The sequence below is a fragment of the Magallana gigas genome, chromosome 5 (assembly GCF_963853765.1).
Source record: "Magallana gigas chromosome 5, xbMagGiga1.1, whole genome shotgun sequence".
Lineage (NCBI taxonomy): Eukaryota > Metazoa > Mollusca > Bivalvia > Ostreida > Ostreidae > Magallana > Magallana gigas.
This window is the reverse complement of record NC_088857.1, coordinates 55,965,854-55,980,603: the sequence shown is the minus strand read 5'-3', so window position 1 is coordinate 55,980,603 and position 14,750 is coordinate 55,965,854. Positions and strand designations below refer to the sequence as shown.

The following is a 14,750-nucleotide window of genomic DNA, read 5'->3' as shown; positions in this document are numbered from 1 at the left end:
GTCTGGAGGATACCAACACTTAGCCATTCACTAGGGACTCATTTCTCTGGAGGATACCAACGCATAGCCATCACTAGGGAGTCATTTGTCTGGAGGATACCAACGCTTAGCCATTCACTAGGGAGTCATTTGTTGATGCAGGCATCACTAATTATACATGTCAATACCGCTGTTGTTGTGCTGACTTTTATACTTCATTACATTGATGCTGGACATCATTGTTATCACACTTTTCTCTGATTATTGCAAATTCACTACACATGTAACTATGTTAATAAAACCATCATAAAACTATGCTTTTGATTGTGTTATTTATAAAAATATAAAACAACCAAAGAGCTGAATCATCATATCTTTAGTAGACTGGTCATTTTCGTGGGGAGTGCTCTAATCAATTTTCATTTATGGGAGATTTTTTTCAAAACCCCCCGAAACAACCAAACATTAGCATGTGTAGAATTAATCGGATCCAGTATATTTCAGGATCTAGGACATTTTCTAGTTTGGGTTAAACTTTTGGGCTTGGTTCTGTCTTCAGTTTTGTTAGCACACAAATATAGTAAGTAAACTGTATGTATTAATTCAGCAAGTTACTAGGTTTTCTGTCCCCGCCTATATCTGTTATTGAACCTTAAAGGTGAGCTAAAACCGGCATTGGAGAAAAAGTACAGTCATACTAACCCGCGTCAGCAATTTTCAGAAATCGTTTATCCCTGTATATATGAATTGAAAGAAAAAGCGTTGCTTATAGATCAGTTATCCTATGACTCAATCTTGAAGGGCTCTCTGATTTATTGATTTTAACCAGATATATCAATGAAGACAGTTTACAACTTCCAATAAACAACAGTCTAAAGAAATATGCTCAGGTGGTTATAGAAATAAGTAGCTGGTCTCAGTTTGTGCTTTAAGTTATCTCAAGTTTTGTATGTTATAAAACTGCAAGCCTTATCCATACTTGCCACCTTTGTGAAAAAATAGTAAAGTAGTCATTTCAAGTTTCTGAGATTCAGGGACCTGCTAAAAATACTCTATATGACATTTGGTAATAACGAACAGTGTTCACGTTCAAAAGTCCAAAGGGAAGTTACAAAATAGGAGCAGAGCAAACACGGACCTTTAAAAAAAATTGAGGTTGGATCAGGTGCCATGGAGGGGTGCGCATCATCTGCTGACCGGTCACACCCGCCGTGTGCTCTTTGTCGTTATCTGGAAAACGGAAAAGTCTATAGACAATTAGGTGAATAATTATGGTGTAACAAGTCAGCATGCGACCTAGTGGAAGATTGTATTTGCTGACAATGTTGTTGTATTGACCATAGAACTTAAAGGGGCATGGTCACGATTTGGGTCAAATTTTATTTTTATGTTTTTATTATTTACAAAGCTTAAGAAATGCATTTCTAATGATCAAATGAAATTTGAGAGTCATTCGTAGAGTTATAAGCAAGGTACAGGGCTCACAATTCTTTGTCATGTAAACAAGGCTCGTGCCCTGTTTTTGTTTACATAGGTTCAATATACCAGTAACAAATCTTTTTTCAGCTAATTTGTCTATCTTTTTATTTATTTTAAGCATAGATACATTTAAACAGTTCCTAACGTTTAACATATTTGTTTTAAGTTTAAAACTGAAATTTTTACTTCAACGTTCAAAATGTAATCAAGCGCTTTGTTTACATAGCGAAGGATTTCAAGCTCTGTAACTCGCTTATATAACTCAACAAATGACACTCAAATTTCGGTTGCCTATTTAAAATGCCTTTCTTAAGGATTGTAAATATTAAAATCGGAAAAATAATGTTTGAACAAAATCGTGACCATGCCCCAGTAAACATATTATAAGGTAAACATCGGGCTTGGAAATATCGAAGACTTGACATTTCAGAGTCATTTAACAGTTTAACTTGTGGTTAACCACTACCTGTGAAAATATGGTGATGTGGTCATCTCTTCTGGTTGTAATTCGGGGCCATACTGAAAATACACTATCCATTAAAAGGGGATTTTAAACATCGGGCTCGTAAACATCAAAGGCCCCTACCCTGGAAGCTGAAATTTTCAGAATCATATACTTGAGGTAAGTGTCGGGTGCTCAAAGTCAGGGCTGAATTTCCAAAATTGAATTGGGAAGAACGGACTCCAGGTTAGGTGACGACATCAGTCCTTTTTAAATAGCAAACTGAGCCAATATTAACCAGAGCTCCAGACCCTAGGGCCATGAAAATATATTCATTTTATATAATCATATATGTGCAATCATTTTCTTGCAGTATTTATGTCCTCCCCACCCCCATCCCTGCCATTCAGATGTTACATATGTATATGTAACCTAGCAAAAAGGAAATCCACAAGAAAGCCGTTTTATTCAACATAGTTATTAAACTTTTTAAAAGACTGACATATGAACAAAGAAAAAATAAATTAGACATAAAATACAATTTTACAGGTACTTTTAATATGTTTAGTTTCTATAAATACATGACAATGAACAATCGTTACTACAGTATTCATTTATGAGATAAAAACCTGTTTTGTAACAATTCAATATTTGATCTTACAAACAAATTTTTAGAAATCACTATGACAAGTTTAATTGCAAATATACGATAAAGTAAAAACTTTGCAATTAAATAAAATGCCATAATCACTATCATTGTAGTAAAAATTTATATAAGTTAATTTGAAATTAACATGCCACAAAGATATACGCTGGATTGACCGTCAATGTTGAAAATTAAGTATTGCCCAATTTTGCTTAGTTTGAACATTTACTTAAACTAATAGGAAAACAAACTTATTGGATAATAAATTGAACCAGTGAAATTTAAGATGACCATGACAGAAACAGAACTTTAGATGAATAATATTTAAGAATATACTGCTCAAAACGAAAATAGGAAAAATACCAAAACGAATAATATATCTGAAACAAGCATTCTGAGAGTATTACATAAGCAATACACATCCCCTACCGGTTTGTAGAAATTAGTGAAAACAATGCACTGTTATGCAGAATATCTTTTCTTACCGTCTCAACAGACCAACCCGATAACGAACCCGATTGAAATAATACATAAACCCTATCGATTAAATTTACAGCACAATGCTTGACACTATTTTACAGAACTTATTTGTTTGTTAGAAACAATGAAAGGAATGGTCCAAGAAATGCACGATATTATTACTGACAACATACTTTCCTCGTTTATTTGATACACACCGAACCCGATAACGAACCCGAACATTAAAAAATTGGAATATAGAAAATTGATTTTCTCGAAAATATGTTAACCAGACGCTACAAAAAGGTAAACTTGATCTGCAGTTTGACATTTTGAAGCTGTTCAACAAATTTCATATTATTCCTCAAACACATAAAGAAAAAAAGTGTGGAAAACTGAAGTGGGACAGACAGACGGACGGACAGACAGACAGACGGACGGATGAACGGACAGACGGACAGACAGACGGACTGACAGACGCAGAGGAAAGCTATAGTCCCCTCCGGTGAAAACCGGTAGGGGACTAATAACTGTTCTACCACACATATACATATGCCGATCCAACAGCTGTTCTCCCATGGGGGTGGGTGGGTTTTATATTTGGCAACTTTATTATGTGAATTTTAATTACTTTTATTTTTCCATTGTTTGGGGGGGGGGGGGGGGTGTCTGGACGCTCCTGACTTCCCCCGCCTCTCTAGATCTGCTCATGACATATACTGATGTACATATTCAGTTATTATGGGATAAGTGTTTTCAGAGGAGAAGTTAAAATTGTGTACATGTAAATACATATATCTAGTAATGCATAACTGACGACAGATAACACCACACACACCCATGTTTGTAAAGATATAGCAATGTGTCACCTGAATGACTCCTGACATTGAAATATATATTTTTACAATTTGATAGATGTGAGATAGACCTATGTAATGTTTATGATTGATAATAAGGACACATTTGCTAGATTAGAAAATTTATAACAATGCCATTAATCTTAATAATTAAAATTGCTCTAAATCTACCCAGCCCTACAAAACACATGCATTTTTCTTTACATTTATTTTCTGATGATGGGACTTGAACCCGGCCATTCTTTATTCCAAAAGGAATGTGTGCACCATTTCACCACATAAGCTTTTATAAAGAAATGTCAGCTGAATAGGGGGATCTTTTGTGACGAAAAACAATTTTTTAAAAGAACAAAATCAATAACCTTTTAAAGTTAAGTTAAATATGTTTACCAGTAATACAAATGTTAGTGCTGGTAAAATCTTCCGACAATGAGTGACATAGATTCTGGACTTTTACCTGGTATTTAAATCAATCATATGATCTTGCACAGGTAGCAACCGACCAGGAATAATAAACACTTGGAGCCCGCCATGTCGGATCATGAAACTCTAGAGTTTACCAACGGGGAAACATTAGGTAAGTTTTCTATCCCACTTTCTTATTATGTATTCTTAGTAATCAAAACCCATGTAGACTGATAATTTGTTATGGTTATATTCATACCTTATTTTAAATTCAGTCACGAACAAGAGGCCCACATGCCTTGGTGGTCTCTTGAGTACCATAGTAGTTTGACATGTCAGAGTCTCATGTTTGCATTTTAAGCTTCATATTGAAGTCTAAACCCTAATCTGAGACTTCTTTGACTTTTACCCCACTTTAATTATATGATGTGTGAAAAAAATACATTCATGAAAATGTAGGGGGAGGGGGTTACAAGAGTCGGAAGAATCTAGGATTTATCTATTCATTAGTTCAAGTAATTGTAAACTTTGGATAATAAAAGACCAGCAGGCCTTTAATAGTCAGTCTTTAATAATATTCAATTTTTCATTTGATATGTTTTACGGTGCTACCGTTGTGTCGAGCGCAGCAAGAATTACACATACCTTGCATCATTGTCAACTATAAAGTGATATTTTGAAAATTATAAACTAACATCAAAGAATGAGAGAGAGAGAGAGAGAGAGAGATTATGTAATATTTTTAAGTTTACAAAAAATTCTTACAAAATACATAGATTTGGTTCCCCCTAGAACCGATCTTTATTTTTTGAGAGAATTGATCAGTTTGTAAAATGTGATTTGTGTTTAATTTGATCGATAGATATTATTTTTCTTTTGTACCTTGTTGGTATCAGACTTTTAGTTTTTTTTCCTGGTTCATATATATATTTCTAATTTATTTGTTTTTGCATTCTAAATACAAATCGTATCGTATCGGTTTGTATCACTGCCCGTGGTCCCTTTTTGAAAATGTGTAATTTTTCATTTTCCAATTTAATGGTTTGACAATATTCAATATTTACATAGGAGCCGAGTCCTCTCCCTCAGACCGGTCACTGATGGAGGTACCCCGGGTCATCTCAGCTATAGACACAGGGTATAAATTTCTATCCCGTGTGACGTGTCTGAGTGATACAAAGATGTGGACGTGTAGTCATGAAGACAGCAAGATGAAACTCTACAACCTGCAGGGGGAACTAATGGAGTCCATCGATACCGCGTCAGGGAACTGGCCAGAAGACATAGCAGTGACAAGGAGTGGGGATCTAGTTTATACTGATAGAAATGATAGAACTGTGAACATAGTGAAGAATACACAGATAGAGACAGTAATCAGACTACAGGGGTGGATACCGTGGGGTGTCTGTAGTACCTCCTCTGGTGACCTCCTGGTTGTCATGGACAGCGATGATCTTAAACAAACAAAAGTTGTGCGTTACTCTGGCTCCACAGAGAAACAAAGTATTCAGTACAATGACAAAGGACAACCTCTCTATTCATCTGGTACCATTAAATTCATCAGTGAGAACAGGAACCTAGATATCTGTGTGGCAGACCATAAAGCACGTGCAGTAGTGGTGGTAAATCAGGCCGGGAATCTCCGGTTTACCTACACTGGTCCTGCCTCTGCTATGAAGGGATCTTTCTTTGCACTCGGCATCACAACAGACAGCCAGGGTCGAATCCTTACAGGAGACTATTACAGCCATTTTATCCACATCCTGGATCAGGACGGACAGTTCCTTCGCTACATTGACAACTTTGATTTAGAGAATCCCTGGGGTTTATGTGTGGACACCAGAGACAACCTCTTTGTGGCTGAACTAAACATAGGTCAAGTAAAGAAAATTCAGTATTACATGTAAATCAATCAACTGTATAAATGAAACGTATACAGAGTGTACAGACTATATATACATACTGTGTGTAAAATGACAAGTAAACTTTATATAAACACTTCATGTCATCGTGTGGTGTGTATTGGATGTAAACATGGTGTGTGTGGATCATGTTTCATGCATAAAATACTTTACAATGTCAATGAGATATAAACAGACTGTAAAACTGTATCTGTACAATAGGTTTTCATGTGTTTCATCATTGCATGGCATCAATCTTTGTTTAAATATGATAATTTTGTTTGTATTTGAAAGTATTGCTCTTTGATAAAGTATGTATGAAAAAAAGACCATGTTTATATAATGCATGTAAACAAAGTTGTTATGTTTATGTAACACGTGTAAACTAAGTGACTCCATTTACATGTATAATTAAACATAAACTACTTTTATGTGACTATTTAATATGTGTATCAGGTATATCATTTTTGATTTTTAACATCAGAATACATCAATGGCCTGTATTTGTTACATTTAGTTATCAGCAAATTCCTGTGACATGTTTTACATATGAATGATTGGTCGAATAGCACTCAATTCCTTTACATCAATGGAGCGACGCCACATAGGAATATCGGCCCATTGCTTCTAAGGAGGAGTAGCACAGGTATATTAACCCATCGAGAATTCACATTGACAGAACCAATCATTATTAGTTACCTTTAAAATCTTGAGAATTAGAGTAGATGTTTGATTTTCCGTCAAGTTTGTTTCATCTGTTCCAATTTTATGAAATCCTCATCTGAAATATTCTGTCCCTTGGTTTTATTTTATTTTATTTTGGATAAGGATTCTGAAAATGTATTTAGACAATTAGAATAATTAATACTACTTACGAATGTTTTATGAGGGATTTTTAAAATAAAATTTTATACAAAAATTTATCAAAAAATCGTTGTATATTAACTGTTTTGCTCAGTTGGAAACCTTTGAATTTGGGTTCAACCTTACAATGGGGCCAGCACTTTGGTGGAAATGGAAGCATTTGCCATCGAAATATACCCGGTATACTTTGTTGTTAAAGAGGGAAAATGATATCATAACTGTTTTCAAATAAAAGAACAAAACTTGCACATATAACCATGTACAGTGTATCTATCTTCAGCAAATATAACGTCTATCTGTGGTCGGTGCAGCAGTGAAGTTTCTGCACAAGCGCAATATGTGGTGCAGTTATGGTGGGGTATTATTCAGTCTTCTTTGCAGTATCTTCAATTCGCAAGGAAAGTTTTTTTGTGTAAGAGATATGTAGATTGAGATTCTCTATTTTTGAGCTATAAGTTCAGATTGCCCTAATTGTAAATCCGTTATCATCCTGTAATAATTTCCGAAAGAAACACATAAAAGATAACATACTTAGAAAGATTATTTGAAATAATTTGAATTTTCACGAAAAAAAAAGATAATTCTTTATCATAAAAAAATAACAAAGAACAGATAGAACTTAATATAGCCAGCTAATTGTGAAGCCAGAGAGGTGCCGTCTAAAATGCTCGGACATTAAGATCCATAAATCGAAAATCAGAATATTAAAAAACAGTAAGTAAGCAAGTACATGTAAGTAATCAATTATCATAGTGTTATCGTAACTTATAATGTAAACAAAGTGAACATAAAACGGCATGACTTAACCCGCCCATTGGACCTACAAGTCACTTTTTCCATTAAGTTAAATAAATTGACACATTCAATGGTTAAAGGCTATAGCTATATGTGCAAATTTTGCTAATATTATTTTGATCAAATAAACCATATCATTGTACTTGGGTGATCACTATGTAACAATACCCCCGTTAAATTTAAGAGGAGTGGAAAGCACCCTTCCGCAAACACTACCTCCCCCTTTTTTAGTGGGATTCAACATACCGCCTTTCTCTTCTTACTTTCAGATCGGCCACTGCATTCGCCTCCTCAACATTGACATCTGCGTTCAACATGAGCATAATCTGCTGGTTTTTCTTTAATATTATCAGATAATATACATGTAGCAGAGCGCAGGAGTAATTTCATCAAGTTTAAATATTTGCCCTTGAAATAAAAAAAGAAGCTTGATTTTGTAAGGAGCTACTTATGATGACATTTAGAGATAAATCTTTAAATACAAGTGTTGATCCAAAAGCAATTTTGCAGTTTTTCATTTTATAATACATATAACACATTCATACACAGATATTTACAATTCATGCTCATAAATATAGAAAACTATTAAAGTTGATACGATTTTGCATAAATTGAAATGAATATTTTAGCCCTTGACGTCAAATATTAAGAAAAAGATTGTTCCATTCAAAGCATCTATTATCATGTTTATCATAAAAAGAGTTTCTGAGAGCAACACATTTTTCAGTTTCATATTTAAGGTTTAAATGACATGGTAGAGCTCCATACATTGGAACTTTTTTGTTGTACAGACATTGAAAAATATGGAGTCAACTTCATTATTACAAAAGGAACATGTATCATTTTCAACTATTTCTATCTTTTTTAAATATGATTTTACTGGAAGAATCATATGTAGAGTTCTATATTGTAGCCACTGTACAGTAGTATTTGTTGTAACTTTGAAACAGACTTTAAACACATTCCGTTAAATTAATTCGGAGTACCCTCTCGCGACAATTTTTGAATTCAATCGAATGATTGAGTTTTGAATAATACATTGGACATTTGTATTGATTAAATTGTTAATGGGTTTAGTGCATTTCTTGTACAAACGTAATTCTTTAGAGTAAAAGGGTACAAAGGGACCAACAATATTGACATAGTTCTTCTTTGAAAAAATTTAGTCTTTCACAAACGTTCGTTGAACTTATAACAATATATTGATGTTTATAGCATAATATTTACATGACATCTCTGCGTCATGAATTTACGTCTTTTTTTAAAGGTTAGTATTTAGAAATAATTACATGCTAAAAAAAGCCCCCAAAACCCACAATATTTTGAAACAGATATATTATGAACTTTTTCATCCTGTTTTAAAAATTAGGGACCGTCCATTTCGGATATCTACCCAATGCCTTTTGTCTCTAGGTCAAGGAATAAAAAGGCTGGACATGCGAATATTGATACGATGCATTTCTTGCTTCGATGGATAGATATCACTAGAAAATGTACAGAAATTGATATATCACCCTAAAATTAAGAGAGAATGAACAGGGTACCCTTAAAATGGTTCCAATATCTAATAAAAGCACATGTCATGTTAATAGATAAATTGGATAGACAGAAGACATAATAAGCTCTGAAGGATAGATAAAGCTGGCTAGGCTCTTACGTCAATGGCTATTATCATAAAGCTACGTTCATGACGTGATGTTAACAACACGTGTGTTACATTTACGATGCTGTTTTTATTAGTCTTTTATTTTTAGTAATCCTGTACTGGACCTTTTTTTCAATTACCCTTGTTGGTACCCCTCAAAACCTGTATTTATCTATCTCAGTTTAGGTTTTTGGCTCTCTTTGGACCGTATAAAATCTACCTGAACAATCTTCCTGCATATCATCAGTAGTTTGATTATCTAACTTTAAATATAGACACAGCTTCTGGGGTGTGTAAACTAATTTACTTATTCATTTCCATTCTTTTTGTTAGTTTATTGATCATGGGATAACTTTGGTGTTTTAATGTGTTTTAATGTGTTTTAATGGTAATTTGTATTATTTGAATGTTATTTTAGTATGTAATTCGTTTTTAATGGTCGTTATATACTTCATTATTCTTTATAAATGTATAGTAAAAAGAGTAAAGTATATCTAAAGGGCTACCGTAATCTAAGAAGTAAATGTTTAATTCGCGTTTAGTGACTCTAAACAGTGTTATTTGCAAGTAAATGTCACAGTATTTTACGTTACGTGTAAAGTAATTCAGTAAAATATTATGTATTGTGAAGTGCAAGTTAATGTAATGCAGCGCTGCCACGTGTACCACGTTGACTCACTGTTATGTACGGTGGGCCATTACTTGTATTAAACTTTTAAGAGTATGTTTAAGTAGTGTTGAAATCCCTTTACCTGGGTCACACCTTAACTAGAGCCAGCTGTTTGACGATTATGGATTCGGTTTCTAGGGTTATCGCCCTTGTCACATTGGATCCGGTAACAGATATAAAACTAAATCAATTTCAGTTTTAAAAAAATGAATAATTAAACATATATATATATAACATGTTTAAACAAAATCATTACAGTTCATCAGTAATAAAGAATGTCAGTTCTGGTTAAATCTTCCAACAATGAGTGACCTAGATTTAGGACCAATGCAAATCCTAGTACAAGTTTTTACCTGGCATTTAAATCAATTACATGATCTTGGACAGGTAGCAAACGACTAGAAATAATAAGCACATGGAGCCCGCCATGTTGGATAGTAAAACTCTGTAGATTACTACTGGAGTATCATTAGGTAAGTTTTATCATTCATTTCTTTTTTATTGTGTACAGTTAATGCATGAAATAGAATCTGTACATCCTACCTTTAGAACTGTTTATTAAACCAATGAATGTGTATATATTGAATACAAACTGAAATTATCGGTTCATGTTTAGTTCCCCCTTTATTTACTAGGTGTCCCTGACAATGGACCCCTGGTACAGTGCCCAGGATGTTGTACGCTGCACCCTTTGTAAGACTTCTGTGGCCCCCATGTACTGTGAAGTTTGTCATATACATCTGTGTAAAGACTGTGTAGAGAAACATTTTTCTGATTCCTCTAAAGTTCATGATGTGGTTCCACTTACACAATACATAACCACTCTGAACTATCCCAAGTGTAGGAAACACCCCACCAAACGATGTGAGCTCCATTGTGAACAATGTGACATTCCTATCTGTACAAAGTGTATTTCTTCTAGAAATCATTTAGGACATGAACAGATTGATATTTTCCAAAACTTTGAAGTCAAAAAAGAAGTTTTACAAAAAGATTTGCAAGAATTAGAGAAATCAATTTATCCTAAATACCAAGAGATTGCATCTGCCATCCCAGTGCAAAAAGCTGATCTGGGTAAAAGCTCCCAGAAATTAACAACAACCATCGACAGACATGGAGAAGTCTGGCACAGAGAAATAGATACCATTATACACACACTGAAATCTAACGTTGAGGAAATGGAATCCGCATACCTGGTCGCCCTAAATAAACAGGAAGATGAAATCACACGCTCTATTTCTGAAATCACAAAGAGCATTGCTGATCTTAAGAAGTTACTCGACTCCAATGAATTCAGCCTTGTCTCTGCCTACAAATCAAGGATTGCTGAATTTAGAATATTGCCCACTAAACTTGCAGTGTCCATACCAAACTTTAAACCCCAGGAAATCCACACAGATCAGCTGATTGACCAGTTTGGTTCTCTGTCAGCATCATCTATCATAACTGAGGAACAAGACTACAGCAAGCCGCCCCAAGGAGCCAAGTCTTCTACCCCAGACTTGTCACTGATGGATGTACCCCGGGTAATTACAGCTATAGACACTGAGTATGGAGAACTATTGTGTGGTGTGACGTGTCTGAGTGATACAGAAATGTGGACGCGTGGTGATGACAACAAGATGAAACTCTACGACCTGCAGGGAGAACTAGTGAAGTCCGTCCAGACCAAGTCAGGGAACGTTCCATACGACATAACAGTGACAAGGAGTGGAGATTTAGTTTATACTGATGACAAAGATAGAACTGTGAACATAGTGAAGAATACACAGGTACAGACAGTGATCAGTCTGCAGGAGTGGAGACCTCTTGGCGTCTGTATTACCTCATGTGGTGACCTCCTGGTTGTCATGGTCAGTGTTTATAGTAAACAAACAAAACTTGTGTGGTACTCTGGCTCCACAGAGAGACAAAGCATACAGTACGATGACAACGGAGGACCTATTTATTCATCTGGTAACTATAAATACATCAGTGAGAACAGAAACCTAGATATCTGTGTGTCAGACTGTTATTCCCGTAAAGTAGTGGTGGTCAATCAGGCCGGGAAACTCCGGTTTACCTACACTGGTGGCCCCTCTATAACCAAGGGGTCTTTCTATCCATACGGCATCACAACAGACAGTCAAGGTCGTATCCTGGCGGCAGACAGTAACAACCACCGTATACACATCCTGGATCAGGACGGACACTTCCTCCGCTACATTGACAACTGTGATTTAGACTGTCCATGGGGTTTATGTGTGGACACCAGAGACAACCTGTTTGTGGCTAAGTACATAGGGGAAGTGAAGAAAATCCAGTATCACATATAAATCAATCAACTGTATAAATTATACCTAAACACAGTATATTAAATGTATATATCTACGTACTGTGTGTAATTATGACATGTAAACAAACTGTATATTAACAATGCATGTCATCGTCTGGTGTATTTTGGTTGTTACCATGGTGTGTTGATCACGTTTTACACATTAAACTGACTGTGTCTGCAAGATGTACTCATAATTATCCGATATGTGTAACAGGTATATCATTTATCATTTCAAACATTAGAATACATCAATGGACTGTATTTGTTTCATTTAGTTATAAGCAAACTCTCTGTGATATGTATCACATAAGAGTGAATGGACGCACTCAATTCCTTTACATCAATGGAGCGAGGCCACACGGGGACTAAGGCCCATTCCTTATAAGGAGGAGTGGTACAGGTATATTGACCCAATAAGAATTTACGTTGACTGAACTAATTGTTATTGCATCTTTTTAATCTTGAGAATTAGAGTAGATGTTTGATTTTCCGTCAACTTTGTTTCCTCAGTTCTAACTTTACCCTCATCTGAAATATTTTGTTCCTTGATAGGATTCTGAAAAAATGTATTAAGACAATGAGAATAATTGATACATGTACTGCTTATGAATGTTTTATGAATGATTTTTTAAAATAAAACTTTAAACATAAATTCAATGCATTTTTGCTCTGCAGGAAGCTTTTTAATTTTGGCGTAAACATTACAATGTCACTAGAACTCCAGTGGAAGGGGCAGCATTTGCCATCCCAATATATTTCTTTGGTAAAAGAGGGAAAATTATAGGAAATAGAAGTAGATAACTTGTACATATAAGCACCCATCGTCTTCATTGGGGCAGCAAACATAACGTCTATCTGTGGTCAGTGGAGCAGTGAAGTGTGAGCTCGAGTTTCTGCACAAGCGCATTGTATGGTAGGGTGTTATTCAGTCTTCTTTGCAGTGTCTGCAATTTGCAAGAATAGTTTTTTTGTTTCAGAGATCTGTAAATTGAAATTCCCTTTTTTTAAAGATTTCCGTAATTGTAAATTTATCCTTTATCATAATTTCTTAAAGAAACAGATGAACGATAACATAATTTAAAAATTGCTTTTAAATAATTTTGATGAAATAATTTTGATGAATTTTTTTCAAAAAATTCATTATTATAAAAAACTAATAAAGAACATATCCAGTTCAAACTTTATATAGCTAGCTAATTGTGGTGAACAAGAGTGGTTCAGTATAAAATGATCGTAAATAAATGTTGAACCATTACTCTAAATCAAAATCACCCTTTTATTTTTAGAGGGAGTTGGGGGAGGGGGAATACCCTTCCCAAACAATTCCTCCACCTTTTTATGGCACGCCAAATTTACAAAAATGAGATAATCATAGTTTCACAGTCGATAAACAAGGTTTAACATTTGTAAACTATAGTTTACGGACAGAAAACTATAAATAACGCCGTTAATCTATATTACACATCTGTAAACCATACTTAACGTGATCATCTATGTTTCAGAAGTGTAAAACTATAATTAACACTGAAAACACCCATTTGCGATTGCAAAATATAGTTTATCTGATAAATTTAATTTCACGATTGTGAAACTATGATTAACAACTCCTAACTATAGTTCACAAGTGCAAATAAATATATAGTTTACAGATGTGAATATATATTTATCAGCAAAATGTATTGTTAATGTTATTTGCAGACAAATTTAGACCGTCATTCGTTAATATACAGTTTACAACCGTTAGATATAGTTGTACAGATGAAAACTATAGTTAACAAATCGTTAACTATAGTTAAGGGTTAGTAAACTTTAGTCAACAGTCAATAAACCTTTAATTTATCGGTTGTGGAACTATGTTTAGGTCATTTTTGTGAATTTGGCGTGCCATACTCATCTGTAAACTATTACTTTAACTATTAATAGTTAAGTATTGTTTATTTTATCAGATAAACTATGTTTTGCAATCCCAAATAATCGTTTTCAGTGTTTATTTTAGTTTATCCAATGTCCGTTCCAAAACATATTTTAAAAGCTCGTTTTATTTTGTGATACTATCAATGTCATTCTGTTGATTGGCAAACATCAACTCGATGTCGGACTCAACATCTACACAATTTCAGTCTGTTGCACAGATAGACAATGTAAATCTAAGTAGCTGGCCAGATATTTTGTGAGATTTGAATTCCTAATTAGACAGTTACTTGGTGTGTTTTTCTCTTCTTTATATTAATGCATGCATGCCTCTCCAATACACGCCACTTTATAAAAAAAAAATATAACATCACACAAAA

General features: G+C 34.4%; 2 protein-coding genes across 2 annotated transcripts; both read left to right on the top strand.

The window, feature by feature from the left end:
• The first annotated feature begins 1,923 nt into the window (after window positions 1–1,923).
• LOC117686493 (tripartite motif-containing protein 2) lies at window positions 1,924–7,099 on the top strand. The gene is made up of 3 exons (XM_034461485.2): window positions 1,924–2,080; window positions 4,354–4,439; window positions 5,336–7,099. Exons 2-3 carry the CDS (start codon window positions 4,394–4,396, stop codon window positions 6,172–6,174), a joined length of 885 nt encoding a protein of 294 aa, XP_034317376.2. The 5' UTR covers window positions 1,924–2,080; window positions 4,354–4,393; the 3' UTR covers window positions 6,175–7,099.
• A 3,394-nt stretch (window positions 7,100–10,493) lies between these two features.
• LOC105329970 (E3 ubiquitin-protein ligase TRIM71-like) lies at window positions 10,494–13,077 on the top strand. Its single transcript, XM_034461477.2, has 2 exons — window positions 10,494–10,615; window positions 10,778–13,077. The coding sequence occupies exon 2, from the start codon at window positions 10,790–10,792 to the stop codon at window positions 12,455–12,457; it is 1,668 nt and encodes a 555-aa protein (XP_034317368.2). The 5' UTR covers window positions 10,494–10,615; window positions 10,778–10,789; the 3' UTR covers window positions 12,458–13,077.
• Window positions 13,078–14,750: the final 1,673 nt, after the last annotated feature.

What these genes read in the sequence shown, in the direction of transcription:
- LOC117686493 (XM_034461485.2), top strand. Translation starts at nt 4,394, where the DNA reads ATGTCGGATCATGAAACTCTAGAGTTTACCAACGGGGAAACATTAG. An exon ending in TACCAACGGGGAAACATTAG is followed by an intron (nt 4,440 to 5,335) that starts GTAAGTTTTCTA and finishes ATATTTACATAG; the next exon opens with GAGCCGAGTCCTCTCCCTCA.
- LOC105329970 (XM_034461477.2), top strand. Translation starts at nt 10,790, where the DNA reads ATGGACCCCTGGTACAGTGCCCAGGATGTTGTACGCTGCACCCTTTGT.